The sequence below is a fragment of the Trichoderma harzianum genome (assembly GCF_003025095.1).
Source record: "Trichoderma harzianum CBS 226.95 unplaced genomic scaffold M431scaffold_4, whole genome shotgun sequence".
Taxonomy (NCBI): Eukaryota; Fungi; Ascomycota; class Sordariomycetes; order Hypocreales; family Hypocreaceae; genus Trichoderma; species Trichoderma harzianum.
Window position 1 is genome coordinate 847690 of NW_020209252.1, and position 23036 is coordinate 870725.

The 23036-nt window shown below is 51.4% G+C and overlaps 11 protein-coding genes across 11 annotated transcripts; 8 read left to right on the top strand and 3 right to left on the bottom strand.

The window, feature by feature from the left end:
* Positions 1 to 65: 65 nt before the first annotated feature.
* On the bottom strand, positions 66 to 1775 carry M431DRAFT_3663 (hypothetical protein; the record flags this gene model as incomplete). The annotated part of the gene is made up of 5 exons (XM_024914603.1): positions 66 to 489; positions 547 to 1001; positions 1071 to 1481; positions 1537 to 1562; positions 1631 to 1775. 5 exons carry the CDS (start codon positions 1773 to 1775, stop codon positions 66 to 68), a joined length of 1461 nt encoding a protein of 486 aa, XP_024776175.1.
* A 1719-nt stretch (positions 1776 to 3494) lies between these two features.
* M431DRAFT_81929 (hypothetical protein) lies at positions 3495 to 5069 on the top strand (the record flags this gene model as incomplete). Its single annotated transcript, XM_024923100.1, has 3 exons — positions 3495 to 3826; positions 3894 to 4742; positions 4793 to 5069. The coding sequence occupies 3 exons, from the start codon at positions 3495 to 3497 to the stop codon at positions 5067 to 5069; spliced, it is 1458 nt and encodes a 485-aa protein (XP_024776176.1).
* A 690-nt stretch (positions 5070 to 5759) lies between these two features.
* On the top strand, positions 5760 to 6768 carry M431DRAFT_506259 (hypothetical protein). The gene has a single exon (XM_024918778.1). The coding sequence runs from the start codon at positions 6073 to 6075 to the stop codon at positions 6295 to 6297; it is 225 nt and encodes a 74-aa protein (XP_024776177.1). The 5' UTR covers positions 5760 to 6072; the 3' UTR covers positions 6298 to 6768.
* A 472-nt stretch (positions 6769 to 7240) lies between these two features.
* Positions 7241 to 8639, top strand: M431DRAFT_379526 (hypothetical protein). The gene is made up of 3 exons (XM_024914695.1): positions 7241 to 7403; positions 7663 to 8185; positions 8261 to 8639. Exons 1-3 carry the CDS (start codon positions 7384 to 7386, stop codon positions 8555 to 8557), a joined length of 840 nt encoding a protein of 279 aa, XP_024776178.1. The 5' UTR covers positions 7241 to 7383; the 3' UTR covers positions 8558 to 8639.
* A 1285-nt stretch (positions 8640 to 9924) lies between these two features.
* Positions 9925 to 11169, top strand: M431DRAFT_3666 (hypothetical protein; the record flags this gene model as incomplete). Its single annotated transcript, XM_024914604.1, has 5 exons — positions 9925 to 10104; positions 10261 to 10380; positions 10469 to 10812; positions 10877 to 10960; positions 11028 to 11169. The coding sequence occupies 5 exons, from the start codon at positions 9925 to 9927 to the stop codon at positions 11167 to 11169; spliced, it is 870 nt and encodes a 289-aa protein (XP_024776179.1).
* A 251-nt stretch (positions 11170 to 11420) lies between these two features.
* Positions 11421 to 11770, bottom strand: M431DRAFT_81408 (hypothetical protein; the record flags this gene model as incomplete). Its single annotated transcript, XM_024923039.1, has 2 exons — positions 11421 to 11533; positions 11590 to 11770. The coding sequence occupies 2 exons, from the start codon at positions 11768 to 11770 to the stop codon at positions 11421 to 11423; spliced, it is 294 nt and encodes a 97-aa protein (XP_024776180.1).
* A 301-nt stretch (positions 11771 to 12071) lies between these two features.
* Positions 12072 to 13345, top strand: M431DRAFT_480184 (hypothetical protein; the record flags this gene model as incomplete). The annotated part of the gene is made up of 2 exons (XM_024915842.1): positions 12072 to 12367; positions 12463 to 13345. The coding sequence occupies 2 exons, from the start codon at positions 12072 to 12074 to the stop codon at positions 13343 to 13345; spliced, it is 1179 nt and encodes a 392-aa protein (XP_024776181.1).
* Positions 13346 to 13689: 344 nt separating this feature from the next.
* On the bottom strand, positions 13690 to 14586 carry M431DRAFT_480185 (hypothetical protein; the record flags this gene model as incomplete). Its single annotated transcript, XM_024915843.1, has 2 exons — positions 13690 to 14200; positions 14441 to 14586. 2 exons carry the CDS (start codon positions 14584 to 14586, stop codon positions 13690 to 13692), a joined length of 657 nt encoding a protein of 218 aa, XP_024776182.1.
* Positions 14587 to 16609: 2023 nt separating this feature from the next.
* M431DRAFT_379789 (hypothetical protein) lies at positions 16610 to 17550 on the top strand. Its single transcript, XM_024914696.1, has one exon. The coding sequence runs from the start codon at positions 16786 to 16788 to the stop codon at positions 17254 to 17256; it is 471 nt and encodes a 156-aa protein (XP_024776183.1). The 5' UTR covers positions 16610 to 16785; the 3' UTR covers positions 17257 to 17550.
* Positions 17496 to 18723, top strand: M431DRAFT_506263 (hypothetical protein). The gene is made up of 2 exons (XM_024918779.1): positions 17496 to 17867; positions 17963 to 18723. The coding sequence occupies exons 1-2, from the start codon at positions 17682 to 17684 to the stop codon at positions 18368 to 18370; spliced, it is 594 nt and encodes a 197-aa protein (XP_024776184.1). The 5' UTR covers positions 17496 to 17681; the 3' UTR covers positions 18371 to 18723.
* A 1263-nt stretch (positions 18724 to 19986) lies between these two features.
* Positions 19987 to 21925, top strand: M431DRAFT_3671 (hypothetical protein; the record flags this gene model as incomplete). Its single annotated transcript, XM_024914608.1, has 4 exons — positions 19987 to 20091; positions 20203 to 20500; positions 20566 to 21350; positions 21434 to 21925. 4 exons carry the CDS (start codon positions 19987 to 19989, stop codon positions 21923 to 21925), a joined length of 1680 nt encoding a protein of 559 aa, XP_024776185.1.
* Between the last annotated feature and the right edge of the window lie 1111 nt (positions 21926 to 23036).

Genomic DNA, 23036 nt, shown 5'->3' on the forward strand with positions numbered 1-23036 from the left:
TCAATAAAAAAAACAAATTATATTTTAGTCTTCTTTTCTGGCTATAATCTTTAGGTACCTCAGGCTCAAACAAAATGCTCAGGGTGCAGGATACCAGCCAAGTTGCCAGCCTTGGCACGCTTGAGGGTCAAAGCAGCAATCAGAGCAGCTCCGACACCGCTACCGTCCTCGGCCGCCAGAATCTCGACTGGGTCGTCCTCCTTGGGGTTAGCCTTCTGAGGCCAGTCGAGAATCTCGCGCAGGGCTTGTGCGCCACGGGCCTTGAAGTGAGGGTACTTGTTGAAGACGGATCCGTCAGCACCGACATGGCAAGACTCGTAGTTCTTCTTCTTGCAAATAGCCGCGACACCGCAGGCAGAGAGCCTGGCAGCTCGTGTTCCGATGAGCTCTGCCAATCTGCGGACCAGCTCAAGCTCCGGCACCGTAGGCTTGATGTTGAGCTTCGACTGGAAAGTATCGTACGTCTCCTGAAGGTTCTCGAAGGGGTCCCTAGATGGTTTATTAGTCTCCGTGTAATAATCGCCAATGTGAAGTCGTAAGTCTTACTCTTCAATTCCAGACAGGAAAGATGAATCCAGAGTGTAAGGTCTGCGGAGCAAGGAGATGTCCTGGTTCTCAAAGACATGGACCTCCTTGTTATCATGCAGGTCGACCAGGACCAATCGGAAGATCTCGCCCAGATAGAGACCAGCAATCATCTTCTCGAATGCCTGCTGGCCAGGACGAGGAGAGTCGTTGTCGATTGAGATGTCGTACTTGGTGCGAGGCAAGACTTTGTGCTCGTTGTCAAAAGCACCCCACTCGCAGTTAATAGCCATGGGGCAGTCAGGGGGGAGGTTCATGTTCGCCAGCTTGGGGATGGAGCCGCAGTCCTCCATGTAGGCGGCATTGCATCCAGTTCCGAAGATGCAGCCAATCTTCATCTTGGTGTCGGTGTATGCGGAAGCAATCAATGTTCCCGTTGTGTCGTTGATCAAAGCCGACAGTTTAATGGGGACACCCTGTCATATAATGCGTGAGCAAGTCTCCTTTGGTCATGCCCAAGCTGAGGCGTCATAGGCGTCACTTACACGCTTAGCGATAGCAGCCTCAAACATTGGCACGACATTGTGTCCTTCAACGCCGGCAATATCGAATCCTTTGGTCCAGCGCTGCAGGATACCCTCGTCGATGTGATGCTGAGTGGCCGGATAGGAGAATGTGAAACCAAGAGGTAGCGGTTCCAGCTTGCTGCAGTCGCCGTGGTGAGTCTCGACGAACTGGTGAAGGCAGTCTGCAATGTACTCCCATAGCTCCTCGCTGGATCCAGTCTTGAGCTCCTCTGGCATGCGGTACTTGGACTGAATAATGTCAAACTCCGACTTGCGGTCTGTTAGAGTGATCTCGCAGACACGCAGATTGGTTCCACCCATATCGAGAGCCAAGAAAGAGCCAGTCTCGTACCCATCAGGGTAGGACATGACCCAGGTAGGGTTCATTGGCTATACGTTTTGTTAGAACGGCCTGCATTCATTCCCAAAAGGCATTTTTACGCACGATGCTGCCACCCTCGACACTGAGACCTTGGAAGCCAAAAGTTAGCATGCATGACGACGAGGATCAGCACGATCAGCACGCGGTGGCACCATACCTTTGGCAAGTTCATTGACGAAGTGGTCAGTAATCTCCTTGAGCTTGCTGGTGTCGACGGTGAAGATTTCCTCCAGCTTTCGGACTTCATTGAGAAGATCCTTAGGGATATCCGCCTTGGAGCCTAGCACAATGGTGGTCAGCATTTCTGCAACAAGTCTGACAAAGATCTGGCTCTCCGAATGCTAATGGTGAAGAAGAAGAGCAGGTACAAAAAGGACCGAAGGACCGCCAAGTCTCTATAAATGATCTTTTTGAAGAATATTTGTGTCACGACGCGGTTCTTGGGGCCAGATTGAGTGTCTGTGTAACTTTCCGATGACGTTGCAGCGGGACGATCCAATCCTTTGCATTGCTTATCCAACAACTTGCCAAGGCGTGCAGTGCAAGACACTTTGGCCATTGAAGGCTAAGCACGCCTCACTCATGTCTTTCCGATGCAGCGTAGACAATGGCCCAAATACATCAATCGTGTCGACGTTCTGATACCCGCAAAACTCCCTGTCTTAGGCAAAGATAGCCTGATATCGGGAAGCGCGGGCATCACAAGAAGTTTGCAGAGCAACAGCAGGTTGCCAGTCCCCCTTGATCGCCGATTAAGTAGATTTGAGAGAGGGGAAGTGGGAATACAAAGGCCGTGCAACACCAAGACCTAGGACATGTGCATTTCGACGTACCCTTTCTCGAAGGAGGCGGGCGAGGTCCAAGTCCGACCATTTTTACAGCTTGATCGCGGGGTCTGGCGGGGTAGCTGGGAGTGTAGAGGGAGGTCCCCTGGGAGATGCGTATGGCAGTCAAGCACACGCAGTGAGTGAAGAGGTACGAGATGGATTGTTCGCAGGCGGCAATCCAATTGTCGAGGTGGAAAGAGATTGTTGGCAGAGGAAAATCGCAAGAACACCAAGGCCAAGGTCAGAAGCAAAGGGAAGCAGGTTGGAGCTATAAAGGCTTCCCAAGGTTGGGTAGCTGGGTCCCCTAGCCTGCAATTCCAGTTCTGGTTGGCTGCCGAAGACGGGCAAACGGGCTTGAACTGGCTGCCCAGCTGTTATACCGGTACTGTACGAGTTAGGCTTTGCTCCCAGCGCTGTGTTAGTGGCTGTTTGCCCCATCCAACCGGTACACGGGCTTCTAGGCAGCCCATTAACGAACAAGCCGGATCATCGCATACCAACTTGATGAGCGTTTTAACTGGAACCACGTAGTTCTGCAATGGCATGTATTTCTGCAGGAAATCAATTTTGCAGTGTCATCAATACGAATATTTTTAATTGTATCCTTGTTTTCCTTTCCAATTCTTCGTTACCATCTCTGAAAACCCACGTGCAGCATCTAGTAGGCTGTTTCCGTCTTCTCGGATAGCCTTTCAAAGCACTGCCGGTAGATTCTAGTGCGTGCGATCCTGCTTGTCCTCGCAGACAAATAAACTCGATGCACCGCTTATCGTCATTTCTCCACTTCTTTTTGCCTCCCATGGACGCCCAAAGACTTACTAGAGAGCTCCAGCAGGGCGTTTCGTTAATACCAGGAGGTGCCCTACGTCCTTGGAGACGGAGGTGGAGGTGTCTTGGCCGCCACAAGTATGGGGTACTCCGTTCTCGGTGGGCAATTCACCCGGGCTGCCTGTAAGCGGTACATATTCCGAGGCCCGGAAATTAATATCGCCGCGACAAGCACCAGCGTGGCCTCTGGTTGGCTAGCCCCAAGCTTCCCTGTAGCTGTTCGCTATCGTTATCGAATGGGCGACGTATGCTTCTTGGCTTGCACTAACAGAGCGAAGCTGCCACAGTCTCGCGATCGAGAGACAGAAGTCTGTTGAACCTCCCGTCCCATTGCGCAGGGCACGCCCAATCAATGCCCTCGTCAAGATGAAGTCGTTGTCAGTAATAGCAGCGCTGCTGGGCCTTTTGGCCGCTGGTCCTTGCAGCGCCTTTTCCACCGTCGCTCTGCCTGCCAACTTCAAGCCCCCACCAGTCTTTAAGAACAATATGTTGGTGCACGTCATTTCGGTTGAGAAGACCTACGCAAAGGAGCAGATCAATGTCATGTTGGAGAACATCTCCGACAAGCCTCAAAGCGAATACTTTTTGCCCTTTACCGCGGAACAAATTGCCCGAGTTGGTGCCGTCGAAGCCAAGGATCGCAAGGATGACACTGTTGGACCCTTTGGAGTTGACCTGGTTGAATACGATGCTCTCAAGTATGTGCAGTCACTTTCTAACACCCAATTGAAAGGGGAACGTTGTTGCTAATCAATGTGCCTATAGTGACGTCCAGTACTACCGCATTACACTGCCCTCACCTCTCAAGGCTGGCGGCCAGTACCCTCTCGCCGTCTCTTGGGTATACCTAAACTCATATCGCCCACTCCCGGCCTCCATTGGCCAGGACGAGCAGCAGTTCCTGGTGTACGACTTCTCCCTCTTCGCGCCATCGGCTTATACGACCTTGAAGCAAAAGACCGAGGTCAAGTTCTCAACCGTTACCATCCCAGACTACACGACGACATTCGGCCCCGAAGGCCAGGAGTATCCTCAAAAGGTTGGCAGCAAGATGCTATATGGACCCTTTGACGAGCAGCCTGCCGGCGCTTTCTTCCCCGCGCAGGTCAGATTCGAGTTTACCAAGCCCGTGATCCACGTGTCTACTCTCGAGAGAGATATCGAGGTCAGCCACTGGGGTGGCAACGTTGCCTTTGAGGAGAGATACACTCTGTACCACCTGGGTGCCAACCTCTCTACCCAATTCAACCGTGTCAAGTGGGCGCAATCTCAGTTCTATAACCCTGCTTCCACCGCCTTGAAGGAGCTCAAGTTCCCTCTTCAGATCGGGAGCGTCGACCCTTACTTCACAGACGCCATCGGAAACGTGTCAACCTCTCGATTCAGGAGCAGCAAGCGAGAGGCCATGCTGGAGCTGAAGCCACGTTATCCCGTGTTTGGCGGCTGGAAGTATCCGTTTACCATTGGCTGGAACACCAACGCTGCTAACGTCTTGCGCAACACTGCCGATGGAGGCCATGTGCTCAAGATTCCCTTTTTCGAGGGACCCAGGCAGGCTGAGGGTGTAGAGTACGGCGAAGTCAACGTCCGAGTGCTCTTGCCCGAGGGATCTGAGTAAGCTTTCCCCCAAATTTACATAAATCTGCAGCTAACAAGAGAGCCAGAAACGTCAAATACTACACCAGCATTCCCGACTCATCAATCGTTGAATCATCCGTTGATGTTCACAAGACGTATCTCGACACCATTGGCCGGACATCCGTGACCATCAAGGCCAAGAACCTGGGAGATGAATTCCGATTCCGTGATCTGATCATCACTTACGAGACTCCGTTGGCTGGCACCCTCCGCAAGCCCGTGGTGGTCTTTGCAAGCATGCTTGCAGTTTACGCCGCCGCGTGGGCTCTTGGAAAGGTGCAAGTGGGATTCTCATCCAAATAAAAATCATCAGGGTTAAATCTATAGCTCTTTTTGGGTTGCCGTATTTGTCGGATAAAAAAAGGAAATCATGGATGTGTAGGAAGATGTGTCATTAAGTGGGCGTTTAAGAGCATGCACGATCTGGCAAAATGATAGATGCAATGTGTAGATGCATGGCGCGCCAGATCTTAGCCTGCTTGCAGTAGCAGTATAGCGAGCCAGTGGTAGAATTTCAAGCAAGATTCTGTTTTTTCAGTTAATGTCACTATTTCAGCATCGCACATCATAGCAGCAAATCTGTATGTAGCTGTATGGTGATGTTGACGATGGCATCTTGTCCAGCTCCTCATTGGACAATCTTGGACCTACAAGCATTGTGATGACGCCATTAGCGCCTCGCGATGATGGTACGAGCATGGATTGATCCTTCAAGCTGCGAGCCAAGACGAAAAAGCCCAATTAAGCAGATGCCTCACTTATTCGACTCGATACCGTGAAAAATGCGTCAGCTCAGCCTCAAGGCTGCTTAGATTTCGGCAAAGGCGAGAAAGCAGCGTGAAGAAAACGATGAGGCTGTGCCGGTAGCAAAGACTCACACTCACACCTTTTTTTTCCAGGTCCCAGGTGTCTTTAGCATTGACGTCTCCATCCTTGAGAAGCCAAATGCCCTGCGTCGGCTCGTACGTGCAGATGGTGGAGTGGCGCAGGGCGCTGAGGACAGGGATTAGAAACTTGGCCACGGGATCGAGACAAAAGGCAGTGGGTGTGTCGTGCCCGAGCTGTATTTATTTAAGGAAACGGGCGTCTTCCCCTTGTGCCAAAAGAAGCTTTATTCATCCTTATTTCGTAAGCTGCAGCGTCTCGTACAAGAAACCGTTCGTTTTCCTCTCTACACACACACAGTCAAATCTGTCAAACAACACAACAAAAAAGCGTCAACACAGAGATCCAATCGCCAGATCTAGAGCTTCTGTGCTACCCAGTCCAACAATTGCACAAAGCGACACAAGAAAGCCTACAAACAATGTGTTTCCGCGTGGAGCCAAAGGCCAAATACTACTACCAGGAGGAAATCATTCCTTCACGGCCGTACCGCCATCATCACCACCACACCACCCATCACCACCACTCGCCGCGAGCGAGCTACTCGGCGGTTGAGCGCTACAGCCCGCGGGTCAGCACCAGCAGCTACAGACGCAGCATGCCGTCGAGAGTCGTGTATGAGGAGACGACGCGGAGTCGGTACTGAATGGGCTTTGGTTGGGATCAAGAATATCGTGTGATTTTGTTACGCTTTTTTTTCTAACGACTCTATGGTACTGGTTATGGGAAATGAGACATGTTAGAGGCTAGAATAATGAATGGGCGATCTGGGATGGAAACTCGAGGCAGGCGACGGCTTCAATGAGGATATGAGAATCTGGAAAGCGATGACGGGCGTTGGATACATATATTTCGCCTTTACGCTTTGAATGAATTAAATTACATGAGATACATTCTAGATGCCTTGTAGTGTTGCGTCCAAAGGCCATCCGCCTTGCTTGATAAGTCGTAGCCGCTCTGAATGAGCGCCTCATCAGAAGCCTCCCCCGAATCTCACCAGCCAAAGCTGGCCTCGATCAACCAAGAGGGCGGGGTGTCCTTTATCTCATCATCACCACTAAATTACTGGTATCCATTGATCTCTTTTTCGATCCCATATCTTGCGCATCGCTCAAGTGTCCTGCCAAGTACATGTACTGCCATTATTTTGCTAGCCAACCAGTGACATCATAGTCTTAAAGACATCCGCCACCGCAGCGAACCTCGTTAGACGCCATCTTTGCAAGCTCCAAGCGTCCTGGTTTACCTTGGTTGATTAACGTTCCATGTCATCCGGTGACATATTTGTTAACCTTGGGGCTGTCTCCTGTGCCCTCCAAGGATAGCTGTAACTAGTGCTAGTAAAAGCGATTGCCTTTGAACCCACGCAGCTGAACCCTTGACCCTTGATCCTTGACCCTTTCGCATGGCAGCCACCTCGTGGATCGTAACAAATAGCCTTGCCATACAACAAAAGGGAAACAAATTTATTTGATTCAGTGTTCACTGAACTGTTGTCTGTCGTTCATCTCGCTCGCATTGTGCCATTCCTAAATCTCCAGAACCGCAACACCTTTGTATCGTCATCCACCCAAACGTAGGCCTTTCAACCATGGGAAACACACTATTGAAGCTATTCAGCTCGTCCATGTATAAAACGGAAATCAAGGCCTAGGTGGAAGGAACATTGGATCTAGTACTCCTGCGAATTATATCATAACGCCACCCGCAGTCCCAAGAATTTACCTGCTAAATGAAAGCTAACGTCATGATGTGAGTGACAGCTACTCGTGCTCTCTATTTCTACTTCTACATCACTTTTCCATCTCCAAACATTCTTCTCTTTTTTTTCTCGACTTGAAGTTTGTTTCTATACCCACTCATATCATATCATCATGTCTCAACCTTTCGAAACTCCAGTTGCCCAGTCGCAACACTCTTATCAGCCATCTTCCGATGCACCTCCGCCGAACCCACCGGAGAGTCAAGGACATAGTTCCCATGAGACATGGTCTAACCCTGCTCCCATTAGGAACCGCGCTCTTTCCATCCGCACCAAGAACAAATCTACCCCCTCAAAGGGCCATGGTCGTGGTCGTGGGTTTTCTTTCCTCTCCCTGCGCGAGTCCGTTCAGCCTGAGCTCTCTCGCAAGCTGTTCCGTCTGATCAAGCTCGAGAATGATCTCATTCACACACACGAGGCTGCGGGTCGCGAGCGTACGGCCATCGCCACGCAGCTCTCCGAATGGGGTGAGCAGACCAGCGATGAGGCAGTCAACGACATTTCCGACAAGATTGGCGTTATCCTAAGTGAGATGGGTGGATTGGAGGAAACGTACGTTAATTCGCTGGACTTGTCGCGCACTCATCTCAAGATGATCCGCGACACCGAGAGGAGCGTTCAACCAAGCCGCGATGGAAAGAGCAAGCTTTACGACGAGTTCCAGAAGCTCAAGGCGAAGGAGCCTCAGAGTGCCAGGCTAGTCTTGCTAGAGCAGGAGCTTGTTAGAGCAGAGGCCGAGAATCTAGTCGCCGAGGCGCAGTTGACAAACGTTGTAAGTGATGAAGAGTTCTGCAGATTAGCATTTTTCCCATGTATATAATTTTACCTACTAATTCTGCTTTTACAGACTCGGCAAAGGCTCAAAGAAGCATACGATGTCGAGTTCAGCGCAATCATAGAACGCGCCGAGAAGCAAATCATTTTGGCCAAGCATGGTCGTCGTCTCCTGGAGCTTCTAGACGATAAGGCGCTGTCGCCGGGAGATGTTCGCATGCCCTATGAAAACGGCGCTCAGGCTCGTCAGGTGCTGAACGATGCTGAAGATGATCTCAAGGAATGGCAACCAGAGCACCACCACAAGGCTGTAAGCGAAAACGGATCAGAGACATCCAAGGGCAAGAGTCCGGTCGAACCAAGTGCTTAGGCAGTGCTGTGAGATGAAGCCGGGGGTCACGACTTTGTATGACTTTGACTCGGGAAAATGCTTTTATTTGTGTCTTCTTCCCTCTCGACAATCATCCTGCTTCTGGTTGGGAGTTTTGTTAAGAGGGTTTGGCGATGCTTTTCAGGTTTATATACGCGCTCTGTTACGTTTTGATAGCATATCTAGTTATATCCAATCGATGCGACCTGTTGATTTCCGGGATATTACGTTGTTCTTTGGCAGGAGTACCCAAAGATATTAGTGAATGCTTAATGATGGTACTTGAGGCCGGATGTGTAAGTTCTACATCCCGGGTAAGCCTTCCAATAAGCCAGCTCTCTTGATATGTGTCTCGACACTCAGCGAGTACGTGAGACGGTGGCTGTTTGGCAATATGTCGAGTACTAAGATAATTGTTCGTCAAAGATATGAATAATAAGAAAGTGCTACACGGCTTACTCATTCATGACAGTCTATGATATGATATATATGAAATATTACATGTGCTGCCATTATTACATGCATATGGTATACAGATGAATCATACGTAGGGTAACCACAAAACAACTCGTCAAGATGGATCCATCACGACTCGCGTGTACTGTCGCACATAAACTGTGAGAGTTGATACTTGCAACAGGGCTATCCCCTAACAGACCCGCAATAATGGCGAGTGTCCCGTCTTACCGCCTCTCGATACGTGTACTGATACTGTCCCATATTTCCCCGGCAGCCGTTGGGTACACCGGCACTGGAAAAGGGCCCCTACGGACCTCGGTCAATGGCCCCAAAGACCCGAAACTGCCCTGTTGGCTGGGGCTCTAAAAAAATCCAAAATTCCCACCGGGCGCCTTAAACCCATTGGCCATCCGCTGGACCGGGGGACTCGCTCAAAATCTCATTGCATTTGCATTCCGACTGTCCTTGAGGCGAGACGCTGCTATTGATTGATGTTACCCCGACGAGCACCGCAACTCAGGTGGCAGAGTCTGCGTTGTGTCGTCGTGTCCAATCAGAGCTGCTGCGTAGCCTGGACGACGCGACGGAGCGCTGCTGCTGCTGTTGCTGGTTCTGACGTTGGCAGCTGGAGCCTTAGTAGAGCGCGAGGTATTACTACAGCTACAGGCACAGGCACCCATAGTGCAGGTACCGCTACCGCTGCCCCTATCCCTATCAGCACTCCCAGCGCTACTGCCACTGTTACCACTGCTTCGCTGGCCAGGATGGGTCTCCGTGCCCCGCCCCCTCCATCTGGTCAAAACTCCTCCGCCTCCTCGCAAGCTTCCCAACCCTCCCAGCGAACTGCGCAAATTGCCCGTCACCTGGAGAAAAGCAGCGATTCTTCGTCTTCGTCTCCAACCGCCACAATGTCTGGCTACACCGTCCGCAAGGTTGCTGCCCAGAACACTCTGGAGCACCGCGTCTACATCGAGAAGGATGGCGTCCCCGTGTCGCCCTTCCACGACATTCCTCTCTTTGCCAACCAGGAGCAGACCATCCTGAACATGGTTGTCGAGATTCCTCGATGGACCAATGGCAAGCTCGAGGTACGCCATCAACAAGATCTGGCAATTCGCTGAAGATGGCTTTTGAGAGGCACGGGCTTGGAGAGAAATCTCGAGCCTTTGCCGCCTTTTCTTGGCCGTCTCCTTTTCACTGCTTTTAGGACACCGCTGACGTGTTTTTTCACCTTTGACCATTAGATCTCCAAGGAGGAGCTCCTCAACCCCATCAAGCAGGACGTCAAGAAGGGCAAGCTTCGCTTCGTCCGCAACTGTTTCCCCCACAAGGGCTACCTCTGGAACTACGGTGCCTTCCCCCAGGTATGCGATGCCAAAATCCCTTACCCCAACCCGTTCGGGGCACGCGCCATTATACATGACAACGAACTGACAATATTACGCCTCTCAGACCTGGGAAGACCCCAACACCGTCCACCCCGAGACCAAGGCCAAGGGTGACAACGACCCTCTCGATGTCTGCGAGATCGGTGAGCTTGTTGGCTACCCCGGCCAGATCAAGCAGGTCAAGGTCCTCGGTGTCATGGCCCTTCTCGACGAGGAGGAGACTGACTGGAAGGTCATTGTCATTGATGTCAACGACCCCCTCGCCCCTAAGCTGAACGACGTCGAGGACGTCGAGCGCCACCTGCCTGGCCTGCTCCGTGCCACCAACGAGTGGTTCCGTATCTACAAGATCCCCGACGGCAAGCCTGAGAACCAGTTTGCCTTCACTGGCGAGTGCAAGAACAAGACGTATGTCATACCCGGCCCCCCATTGATTTTTTTCTTCTCGAGTTTGCAACTGACAGAATTATAGCTATGCCATGGACGTCATCCGCGAGTGCGCTGAGGCCTGGGAGCGTCTCATCACCGGCAAGACCCAGCCCGGCAGCGTCTCCACGTAAGTTACAGCTACCTTTGAATGTCACGACGAGTGAGCAGATTGACTGACTTGTTTCTTCCATTAGCACCAACGTGACTGTCCAGCACTCCCCCAGCCGCGTGGCCCCCGAGTCTCTGCCTCCTCTGCCTCCCCACCAGGACCTCCCCCCTGAGAAGATTGACGCTTCCATCGACAAGTGGTTCTTCATCAGCGGTGCTTCTGCTTAGTATGCTTAATTTACGATGAAAGTTTGATGGCGTCAAGTGTATCAAATGCATAGTCTTTGATGGTATACCCTGCCAGAGTTGAAAGAAAAATCTAAGCTTTGCAGTAAAAGTACAAAAAAAAAAGTTTCATGACACTATATCGTACAATATTTCGTGCTGTCCGCAATTGGCCTCATCCAGACTGTATTCCCCGCCCCGCATAACGCCGTCAATGCATTGGTAATAGTATAAGACAATAAGACTCGTAGATTTTATTCGGACAGATCAGCTGCCTTTTGCAATTGGCGCGAGTGACGGTCAACTTCCTCGACTAAGCCCTTGATGTTGATTTTGGAGCAGTTGAAGTCCATCTCCTTGCCGTCCTCTGCGCAACTAATTAGCTCATTTCTTGACCCCAGCTCTTGATATATCTAGACGCACTGAATTTGACTTTTAATGAGCTGCTCTCTGGGGAATTTCTCGGCAGTAAACTCGTATGGACGGCCGTTCCATTCATTCGCACGTCCGGCGGGAGAAACGTCAGGAACAAGCGGGCGGGCTTGGCGCAGGTCGAGAAGGGATTGAATTTGGCCGTGACCTCGGTCATGAATTTCGTAATCATCTTGCCGATACGGAGAGCCGCTGCGGGCGTAGATCGACGTTGGCGGAGGGCGGGATTGGGCGAATTGTCGCTTGATTCGACTTTTGCGCATAGTGGGATGTCCAGAACGATGTCGAAATTTGGTGGACTGAGTGGAGACCCGGTATGTGCATATCGCTGTATAAGGTAACGTGGCTGCTAACCTGCCGAGCTAATGATGACATGTAGTTTCAATTGCTCTAAGCTGTCAAGATCAAGGTGCTTTTTCCTGGCCAGCAATACCGAATTTTAATTATTTATTTTCTGCGCATCGCTGGCGAAAATGTCACTGGAAGGGCTGCAGGAGCGGCTGGCTGCTTTGCAGGAGACTACGGCTCAGCTAAGAGAATTAATCGATCGGCTGGCAAATGTGGAATTCGAGCCTGGATCGGTGCCGCTGAATATCGAGGAGGAGGGGAGTGTGAGCGGAGAGCTCAGCGCGGAGGCTGGCTTGATACTGAAAACGGGGTTGGAGGATCAACAGCTGTTGTTCGAAGAAGCTAAATACCTGCGGAGAGGCGGGCATGAGAAGGAGAGGCTTGTGGATGGCATTGAGAGGGTGGGAAGTGAATTGGCCAGGTAAGAGGATATCTTCAGCATGGCTTTCTTCTTCTTCTTGAAAACGTGCTTTGGGGAGAAGTTCGTTATGTGCTAACGAGTATGTTCATGTTTAGTTATCGATCAACGCTTCGAAAGGCACGGCTATCAGCAAAGAAGAATCTGGAGCGAGCTCGGAGGCTTGAAAGAGAGCTCATGGTACAATCCTTTGTCGAACCCATTTCCGAGACGAATACCTCCGCAGGTGGCAGCACCGAAGAGCCACAAGCCGTTGCTCGACCAATACGGCACAACTATAACCAGCATCGACAATTGCAATCGAGTCTATCGGAAGAAGACCGGCAGACGGTTGGGGCAGCCAGCAATGTTACAAATGCCCTGCGGCGGACGCACGCCCTCATCGCGGCGGAATTAAGCAAGAGCGAGTTCGCACACCAGACGCTGACAGAGTCGTCGGCTGCGTTAAAGCAGTTAGACCAGTCGTATAACTCGCTGGATGGCATGCTGGCGAGCTCTCGAGACCTGTTGGGCACACTGCTCAGGTCTCAAAAGAGTGATACATGGTATCTACAGACAGCATTGTACATGTTGATGGTGACTGCAGGATGGCTCGTGTTTAGGAGGCTTTTGTACGGGCCACTGTGGTGGCTTGTGTGGTTGCCCTTGCGGATATTGTTTGGGGTTGGTACCAAGGCTGGAAGTGCGGTGATGCATAGTCGGAGCCCTGGACAGTCTGGGAAGGCTGGGGTGGTGATTGATGGGGAGATTAGAGTGGATGGGCTACCGGATGAGAGCCTGCCAACAGCAGTTGTTGGGCGAGAGAAGAAAGTGGTGGAAAGTGAGGATGATTCTATGATTGAGAAAGTGGGCAAGATTGTGGATGCCGTAAATGAGGCGGATATACCGGGTGAGCATGAAGGTGATCATGACGACAGACTACAAGAAGGAGATGCTGCAGAGGTCGTCGAAGAGGATTCACGTCCTAGAGACGAGCTATGAGACAGATAAAGCATGAAATAGAATAAGAAAATAGGTTGAATATTCATAAGCCCTCCTGACGATTGTTAAATATGTCAAGCCTGGGATGCCTCTACGATTTTTAAAAACTCCAATTTAACCCCGAAAACACAGCTCGCTTTTGCCCCTTAATTTTTTCAAATGTTTGCTCGGCCTCATTACGTTGTTACCTCTGGGGTCCAATCTGGGCAATGTTGCTGATCCAAGGAAGACCTAGCTGGTGCATCTCAACCGCCAGCTGGAAAAGGTAATCGAGACTTTGATTTCACAAACCCTATCAGCACAAATGACCGACTTATGACTCAAAAAAGGGGGGAAATCCAAACTCACCTCTCGCACTGCGTTTTCGCCTTGTGGACATTATCACCCCACACATAGACGCCATGACGCCTCACCAAAACAGCATACGTATCCGGGTACTCCTCCATAGCAGCCTCAAGATACTCCGTCAAGTCCTCCTCATGAGGCGTGTTCTCAATAACAGGAATACGCAGCGTATCATGGTACCCCAAGTTACCCACCTTACCCATGCCCTTGCCAAAGCCCTTGATCTGCTCAATGTTGTTGATCTCGAAGACGCTGCTGCCCTTTGCCTCGAGGAGCAAGGTGACGAGGACGGCCCAGTGGGAGTGGGTGTGGATGCAGCAGCCGGCGCCGCGGCGGGTGAAGGCGGCGAGGAAGAGGGGCGTGCACTGGGAGGGCTTGTAGAGAGGGGGGGAGCGGAGGTAGGTTCGTTGCTTGAGGGAGGGTTCTTGGTCTTTGAGGGAGAGGACGTAGATGTCGGCGGGTTTCATGAGTTCCTTTTGGACGCCGGAGGGGGCGATGTAGACGAGGTTGCTGTGTGGCTGGTTAGCGATGGGGCAGTGATTTGTATAGTTTGTATGATGAAGTATAAAGGGATATCACGTTGTATATGGTGTGTAGTATACATGTACGCTTGAGTGAGAGTGGGAGAGTGAGCGTATCACCAGCTTCATCACCAATTTCACCCCACTCGAGATGATATGAGAGCTTGTTTCAAGCTCATCAATGAGGGATATACCTAGTGTCAAAACAAGGGAGAATATATATACTTACTCGTCTCTAATGGAGCATCCTCCTCCAGTACCGGTAACCCATCCCAAGGTCCAGAACTTGGCGCACAGCGAAGGGATGAGGTTGGCAGGATGTTCAGGGTCCGAAGACGTCACGAGCTGATCGGGGTTCTCATGAGCAGCGGCCATTATGCAATGAGTTTCACAATAAGTGAAATAATAAACAATATATGAAACAGGTATGAACTTTCTATGAATCTAGCTTTGTAGATTTTGTAGTTACGTGAAGCAGATGCGAATGCGATGCGATGCGAGCTTTTGCCCCTCTAGTGGCTTTTCGCTGCCCCTCCATTGAGAAAAAATGACGAGCTTAGCTGCGATAGGTAGCTGGCCGAAAACGTGGGAGGCGCAAGGGCCACCTTTATCTCACGATCTCGGTTGTTGGATTTAAGATTTGATCGGATCTACGGAGTGCGGAATAACGGAGCTTTTAATAAAAAAAGTAGATAAATGACGAATACGACAAGTTCGAGGACGGCTGTCCTTGTCCAAGGTATGAGGTAATGCGAATCGAAAAAGCTCGATGCATCGTCGCGGCTGGGCTCGATTTGAGATGGGCGGCGGCTACATGCACGGTACGCTGCTCTGTGCCACCGGGAGGTTAGCACGCTCGGTTCCTGAAAGTATATCTCGTTCCCGTTCTTGCGATGTGGTTGGTTGGATGCCTCGCCCTAGTTACTAAGCCGCAAGCAGGCGCTCAATGTTCAATGCAATTTCTCGACGTTGAATTCGTCCATATTATTGGCTCAAATCCAAGGCGTCCTATCCCGCGTCACACTCGCGTTCGCACTACGCCTCAAGATAGGAGGGAAATGAGAGCTCTTTCGGACGGAAAACGCTCGCTGCTTCTTTGGCAACTCTGAGGTACAGATGTCTCAAACACAAGTAGGGTTGAGTTGGTCCTGAAATTACGGCCCCAGGAACCTGCATTGTTAGTGCAAGGCAAGGCAAAAGAAGGCCAGTTGCTGTAGCTCTTAGGGGGAAACGGCTCTCCCCTAGGACGCTGAAAGTCGCCAACCTCGAGCATCAGGACGAGCTGGCTGTCTGGATAACTACTCAAAACCGAAGATGTGAAATATACTCATAGTGTGATGGGGTATATTCCACCAGCACCTGTCATCTTATGGGTACCAAGGTTCTAACGACTGGGTACGCGCAAAGCATCGTCGGCCAAGTTTTGTGGAAATTGCCTGTACCGCTGACAAGTCGGATATCGCTTTGCCCCCGTACGACCTCAGCTGCGCAAGGAGCAGATGTTCCCTATTTGCCAGGGTCAAGTCAGCTTCACCAACCGCAAGCCGGTTAGATCCCCCCTTCGGAATCTTGCCCCGTCTGGCACACGGCCATGCACCGATCGCCAGTGGTGCCTCGTATCGCGAGGAGCCTTTTGCTAAGCCAAGCCCAGAAGGCCACAGTATGAAGGCTTCAGGCCCGTACTGGGCTGGGCTTGTATCTCACCCAAACGGAGCATCGTAACCCCTGGCGGCTCCGGAGGCCACAGGCTAAAGGGCTAGCTTTCCGGGCTAAGGCAGTAGGACGTTGGATTTCTTGCTTGTATTTTAAGGATTGAGTTTTGCTCGGGCTCTGCGCCAATGCAGGAAGCAAAGCGAGCTCCCCCGTGGGCCTTCAGTGTTTCGTATCAACGGACAATGGTGTTCAGTTGACAGATATGGGAGAGAACGAAGGTGTGGCAACGGCCAATGTTGATGTTGACGTTGACATTGGTGTTGATGCATGCTCGTTGCCTCATAAACAATCATCCATCACCATGTGACAGATTCCAGGCGACGATCAAATCAAAGGACAGGCCTGAACCTCTTGTCTTAGTCACTAGTATTGGATATGAGCACACCAAGCCAGGATGGCCCGCTCTAGTGCCGCTTCATGCCCCTGCAGGCGCTAGCCAAATGGAAGAAAGACACACGACTGTGATGGCAGACGGGCTTGGCCATGGCCATGAAGATGGGGTGAATTGACAGAGAGCGTCATTTCACGCTGGGGACATTGTGTTGCATGGGTCAATTGCCTGCACTAAAGTGCTAACGTAGCAGTTGAAGCGGGCAGACGGCCAAAAAACAGGGCAATACAGGTGCCGCCGCATGAAATACAGTAGCAGTAGCAGTAGCAGCAGCAGCAGCCCCGGGAGAACAAATCACGGCCTCCATGCACACAGCGGGAAGAAAATGGCCTGTAACCAGCTGGTGGTCCCACAGGCCGCACACAGCCTCTGTTAGGCCGTGGCCGTGGCCGAGATGCCGAGCAAAAAATCAATGACCGCATCGCACAGAATCCATCCATGGCCTGGAGAACAGAGTTGGAGGGGGAAAGATGGCAAAAAGGACGTCCAACGTGCCCAACAGAAGAGGAGACGAAGAGGAGAATGAGGCGGATCGTCACGCCAAATACGAGGCCCCTCGAACGTACAGCACAGCATCGAGACAATGGCGGGAGGGCGAAAAGCGCCACAGCATCGGGAAAGTGGTCGATTTTCTTTTTTTGTATCAAAATATGGATCAATTGCTTTTTTGCTTTTTCGATTGGGGTCAGCGCCTCCAAGGGGCACGGCTTTCTTATTCCTGCGGCTGGACATCGTTGCGCCACGCAATTAAACAATTACAATGCGGCGCTTCCACAGGGGAAAAAGGCGTTGCAGTTCTTCAACTGCAGACGTACGAGGCACAAAGCACAAAAAGTCATATGGCCGTGGATATGTTGAGATACAACTGCAAAATGAAGCTTCATGCAGCACACACGCCCTTGTTTCTCCAATGTTTACATGTACGAGTACCCAAGAAGTGAGGTCACCCAAGCACAAGCAATGCAATGCTCGGGTGGGGCCCTCAGACAAGCCCGGGTTTGCCTCCATCCCTTCTCTCATGCTACTGTAACTCGTACTGCACACTAGGAGATTTCCACCGGACGGTACATGGCCCGTACTGTGCGGGAAAAAAACACGCCGGCGATGCTTTTGAGCGATTGGGTCTCCTTGAACTCTCTGCCTGGCTGCTACGCGCCTGGGCCTTTTTTGCTTGGCCATCGGGTGCAAGTATTAAAGGGAGATTGTCCTGCTCCCCGGCGCGGAGGCTTCTTCTTCCTCCTCATCTTCGATCTCAAAACCAGTCTCTCGCTCTGCAATCGACATTCGTTTTTGGTGCTTCCTTGCGACTTACACTACAACTCACTTAATACTTACAACAACAACAACAACAACTTAATCAATCACGATGCGTTTCACCGTTGTTCTGTCCGGCCTCTTTGCCGTCCTGGCTGCTGCCGCCTCCGAGTCCGGCTCACCTACTTCTGCTGCTCCGGCTTCTTCTGTCTCTCTCGACCCTGCCCAGCAGTCTCAGTATAACTGTATCCATGCTTGCAAGGCCGGCGATGTCAACTGCCAGGCTCACTGCATTGCTGTATGTTGAACCCGCTGTTTTCTCTCTCTCATTTCTCCCAGCGTCTATACATGATGAACAAAAGACGACTTGACTTACACGCAATGCTCTTACAGGTCCCTTCTCCCGACCAGTCTCAGGTCAACGCCACCACTGCCTGCGTTGCCAAGTGCCCTCAGGGTGACGGCAGCCCTTCCCAGACCAACACCTACAAGCTGTGCGTGAACAAGTGCATCGCCGACCACTACTTCGTCACCTCCGAGGGCACTCCCTCCCAGACCGGTGCTGCTGGCGACCACGCTGCCTCCAACACTGGCACTGACACCGCTGCTGCTCCCACTGGCTCCTCTGGCTCTGACTCTGGCTCTTCTTCCTCTGGCAACTCTTCTGGCACTGGCACCCGCTCTGGCAGCCCTACCCGAACTGGCGCTGCTGCTACCTCAAGCACCACCAACGCTGCTCCCGCCATCATTGCCTCTGGCGGTGCCCTCGCTGGTGTCATTGCTGCCCTCCTGGCTCTGTAAACTTTGAGATATCCCCTTTTGATTTCATGTCATCTTTTTTTCAGTTCGGTTTTGGATTGGTTAATGGAAGGGGTTTAATTCGGGTTTCGGGGATTTAATGATTGGGGTTGTGTATTTACATCCGTGGCTGGATAGGGTAATAAAAGGTGTCTGTTGGGACAAAAAGATTCTGCTGCTTCTGTGTCAAGTACCCAACCGTGATGGAACGTGAAATTGTATAAGTCGATGAAGTTGCCTGTAGGCTCATTTCTCATCATACACACCTGATATGTTCTCGAGTGGTTGTTTGATCCAACAGTCGAGGCAGGTCGGCATTCTGGCTTGTGCGTCTGGAGCAATCGTCTGATGTGGGGAGATTTCGTTGTGAAAAAACGATGAAAGTGATGCATGGGCCACAGACAGACCCTGCGCAGATCGTAGGCCTGCTATGCATTCTTACTGACTTACCTAACCAGGACGTCTTGTATCTCGTAATACTCCGTATGGATGCAGTCTTTTGTGCTCGTATTCATGTGTGCACTTGTGTCTTGCATGTGCCATACAGTACGCTGACGACATGGCAAGATTCTACTGCGTAATCGCATCACATCAGTGCATCCAATTCCATATCAGTTCTCTGCGGCGACTCATGAAGGTCTTGGTCCTCGTGTTATAGCGGCAAAGCCTTAGCGCCTGTCACATTAATGGGGCATCTGCTCTATGCATCAGATAGGTAGAAATCGACGTGCTAACTTTTAGGCTCTCCATAGACTCTATTCTATTTTTTTTCTTTTCGCTATTGACAAAATATTGATTGAAGCCGTCGCCGAAGATGGGAATGAAGAGCAGAGACATGCTGCCTCGTACTACTGCTGGAGTTTTCGTGTCAGCATCGACAATTGGCCCGGGGTTACCTCAGCGCGGCCGGGTGCTTCAAGTTGGAAATGGATATGTGGCATCTTCTGTTTCCGTGTAACCACCTGGTCGCCTCCCCGATTTTTTTTTCTCCAAATCTCACCCGGAGAAAAAAACAGCGAGAAGAGCGATGATGCCATTAGCAATGTCCGGTCAATTGGTTTGCTTGGACACGGGTAGATTAGCCACGGATACTCCAGATAGACAGGATGACTTGTAGTCTTTGCCTTTCCGCTGTATTTCCACCATCAATCCCGTAGCTGCGCCTTCAATTGATTTGATGCCATCGACATGCTTCTCTTCGAATCGTCTCGAAATATATCAGCAGGCCCACACGTGGGTTGCAGCGGCGCCAAAAACTGCTTCATCCGGGCCTCTTCCATTGGCCTGGCTGGCATCGGGAACAGCAGCCCGGGTACGTACTGGGCGAGTTAAACCCAGCCTGGCAGCTCAGACCCCCGCATCGACCAACTAACCTGGCAGCTAAATTCCGTCTGTGGCCCTTGACAGCTTCTACGTGTCCTCAAGAGCTTCCCCAGCCTTCTTCAACGGTGCACTTCTTCCCATTTATTTTCCCTCTTCTTTCTTTCTTCAATTCAATCTCCCTTGGGATTTTAGATTCATTCTCCTTTAGCGCTGGGACTGCCCTGTTGGCACAACTTCCTTCTCTTCTTCTTCTCTCCCCCGCTCTCTGAAGAAACCGCTGGTATAGGTATTTCGCAATGAAGTTCAACAAGGTCGCAGCCGCCGCGGCTTTGCTCGCTGGTGTCGCATATGCCGAGGATGTTGAAGAGTCCAAGGCGGTCCCGGAGATTCCCACCTTTACTGTAAGCCAATCTCCCTCTCCAGATTGGAAGCTCTAGCTGCTGCTGCTGCTGCTGCTCTGGCGACATGCGTAAATGACCGTCTGTGTACTAACGGAGATTCTCGTTGTTTAGCCCACCACCATCAAGGCGGACTTCCTGGAGCAGTTCACCGACGACTGGGAGTCTCGATGGAAGCCTTCGCACGCCAAGAAGGACACTAGCGGTTCCGACAAGGCTGAGGAGGAAGAGGAATGGGCCTACGTTGGCGAGTGGGCTGTTGAGGAGCCCTACCAGTACAAGGGAATTGAGGGCGACAAGGGTCTTGTCATCAAGAACGCCGCCGCTCACCACGCCATCTCGGCCAAGTTCCCCAAGAAGATTGACAACAAGGGCAAGACTCTCGTTGTTCAGTACGAAGTGAAGCTTCAGAGTAAGTTGGCGTCTACAGAGAAAACGAGGGCATCTGGACATGTACTGACGTGTGTGCGCGTGCAGAGGGACTGGACTGCGGTGGTGCCTACATGAAGCTTCTGCGCGACAACAAGGCTCTCCACCAGGACGAGTTCAGCAACACCACTCCCTATGTCATCATGTTTGGCCCCGACAAGTGCGGCCACAACAACAGGGTTCACTTCATTGTCAACCACAAGAACCCCAAGACTGGCGAGTACGAGGAGAAGCACCTCAACACTGCTCCTTCCGTCAACATCGTCAAGACCACCGAGCTTTACACTCTCATTGTTCACCCCAACAACACCTTCTCTATCAAGCAGAATGGTGTCGAGACTAAGGCTGGTAGCCTTCTCGAGGACCTGGCTCCTCCCATCAACCCTCCCAAGGAGATTGATGACCCCAAGGACACCAAGCCCGAGGATTGGGTTGACGAGGCTCGCATTGCTGACCCTGATGCCGTCAAGCCTGAGGACTGGGATGAGGATGCGCCTTTCGAGATTGTCGACGAGGAGGCCACTCAGCCCGAGGACTGGCTTGTCGATGAGCCCTCTGTTATTCCCGACCCCGAGGCTCAGAAGCCCGAGGACTGGGATGACGAGGAGGATGGTGACTGGGTTGCCCCCACCGTCCCCAACCCCAAGTGTGACGATGTCTCCGGCTGTGGCCCCTGGTCCAAGCCTTTGATCAAGAACCCTGACTACAAGGGCAAGTGGTCTGCCCCCTTCATTGACAACCCCGCCTACAAGGGTGTCTGGGCTCCCCGCAAGATCAAGAACCCCGACTACTATGAGGACAAGAACCCCGCCAACTTTGAGCCCATTGGAGCTGTGAGTAGCACCCATTTTCTATCTATCTCTCTACTATCACTATGTTTCAAGCTTGGTTGCTAACCTTTTTTTCTCTTTAATAGATTGGCTTCGAGATCTGGACCATGACCAACGACATTCTCTTCGACAACATCTACATTGGCCACTCCGTCGAGGATGCCGAGAAGCTGGCTGCCGAGACCTTCTTCGTCAAGCACCCCATCGAGGAGGCTCTTGCCAAGGCTGATGAGCCCAAGTTTGACGACACCCCCAAGTCTCCCTCTGACCTCAAGTTCCTTGACGACCCTGTCCTGTTCATCAAGGAGAAGCTTGACCTGTTCCTCACCATTGCCCAGAAGGACCCCATTGAGGCCATTAAGTTTGTTCCCGAGGTCGCCGGTGGCATTGCCGCTGTTGTCGTCACCCTGATTGCCATCATCACCGCTCTTGTCGGCCTTGGTGGTTCTTCCGCCGCCCCCAAGAAGCCCGCTGCTACCTCCAAGGACAAGGCAAAGGACAAGTCCGAGGCTGTTGCCAGCGGTGCTGACAAGTCCAAGGGAGAGGCTACCAAGCGAACTACCCGCAGCCAGTCGTAAAGGGTTGGAGTGTATTTCTTTTGTCAGAGCGGTAGGGGATCGAAGCAATGGCCAGATGTGGGATGAACAGAAATATCCAATATACCAGCGTCTGGGGCCAAAGTCCGAAAAAAGAATTGGGAAGCCAAGGGGACTGAAAATGAATACTTAGCAAAAATTGTTATTTAAAAAAAAAATGGGAATCAATTGTTATTACTGCTCCTTTGAGATTTATATGTTCAGTGTCAGTCACGTAGGATCCATTTGTATCGCGATGATTATACAAAGGCAGTCTAGTGTAAGCCAGCTAGCAAACCCGATGTGGAGGATGAGTTATTGCACAAGAGACGCCAAGGAGTAAGACGACGGAGGTAGATGCAATCAATACGTGGCGTGTAGTATATTCTGTACCATTATCATCACTCGACAAGCTGAATTGATTGTATTCACAGTATCAAAAAAGTCGATGAAATGAAGCTACGACGATACTCGTGTTCGAAGGTTGGTCACAGGTCGTTCACAGAGAGCGCCAGGCCGTATAAGGAAAGCTACCTAATGATTCCACGATATTACCGAGTATACTACTGGCGCCTTTAGGCCATTGACACGTTAAGAGGGGAAAAGGGCAGATAAGCCGTGCTGCTGATGGACGGCGTTGGCGCTGGCGGCGATAGCAGCAGCAGTTTATAGCATTTCTCGGTAAAGATGCCCGTGATCGGAGCGCTAGAGTTCGGCAATGTAGGTAATGAGAAATCAAAACGCGGTACGACAGTAATCCATCTCAAACGTAACGAAACGGCGTCCTGAATCGTTTGCCCTTCGGCATGTTGCGGCATCGGCTTAACAATTGGCAGCCAATCTAAGCGGCTCCCCACACAAACCCCGTCTGTGGTCATGGTTCCCCGTTTTTTGCCTCCTCCCCCACACACGGCTACGGCCGGTTGCTTTGGGTTGAAGAGACGGAGGTTGATAAATAGGACGCTGGCCTTTTCGTTTTCATCTCGTCACTCTTTTGTCTGACGGCTTTGCTGACTAGGCGTTACCAGGAGAGGGCAGCATAACACAGTCTTTTGTCTTTGTCTTGTTTCTTCTTGATATACCGCCGCCTATCATGCGCCGCCTCCTCTCCGTC

Bases quoted from the DNA above. Each gene is read 5' to 3' on its own strand.
- M431DRAFT_506263 (XM_024918779.1), top strand. From the start codon at position 17,682: ATGCGTTTCACCGTTGTTCTGTCCGGCCTCTTTGCCGTCCTGGCTGCT. The intron at 17,868-17,962 runs GTATGTTGAACC...ATGCTCTTACAG, and splicing joins GCCAGGCTCACTGCATTGCT to GTCCCTTCTCCCGACCAGTC.
- M431DRAFT_379526 (XM_024914695.1), top strand. From the start codon at position 7,384: ATGAAAGCTAACGTCATGAT. The intron at 7,404-7,662 runs GTGAGTGACAGC...TGCTCCCATTAG, and splicing joins ATGAAAGCTAACGTCATGAT to GAACCGCGCTCTTTCCATCC. The intron at 8,186-8,260 runs GTAAGTGATGAA...CTGCTTTTACAG, and splicing joins AGGCGCAGTTGACAAACGTT to ACTCGGCAAAGGCTCAAAGA.
- M431DRAFT_379789 (XM_024914696.1), top strand. From the start codon at position 16,786: ATGGCAAAAAGGACGTCCAACGTGCCCAACAGAAGAGGAGACGAAGAG.
- M431DRAFT_506259 (XM_024918778.1), top strand. From the start codon at position 6,073: ATGTGTTTCCGCGTGGAGCCAAAGGCCAAATACTACTACCAGGAGGAA.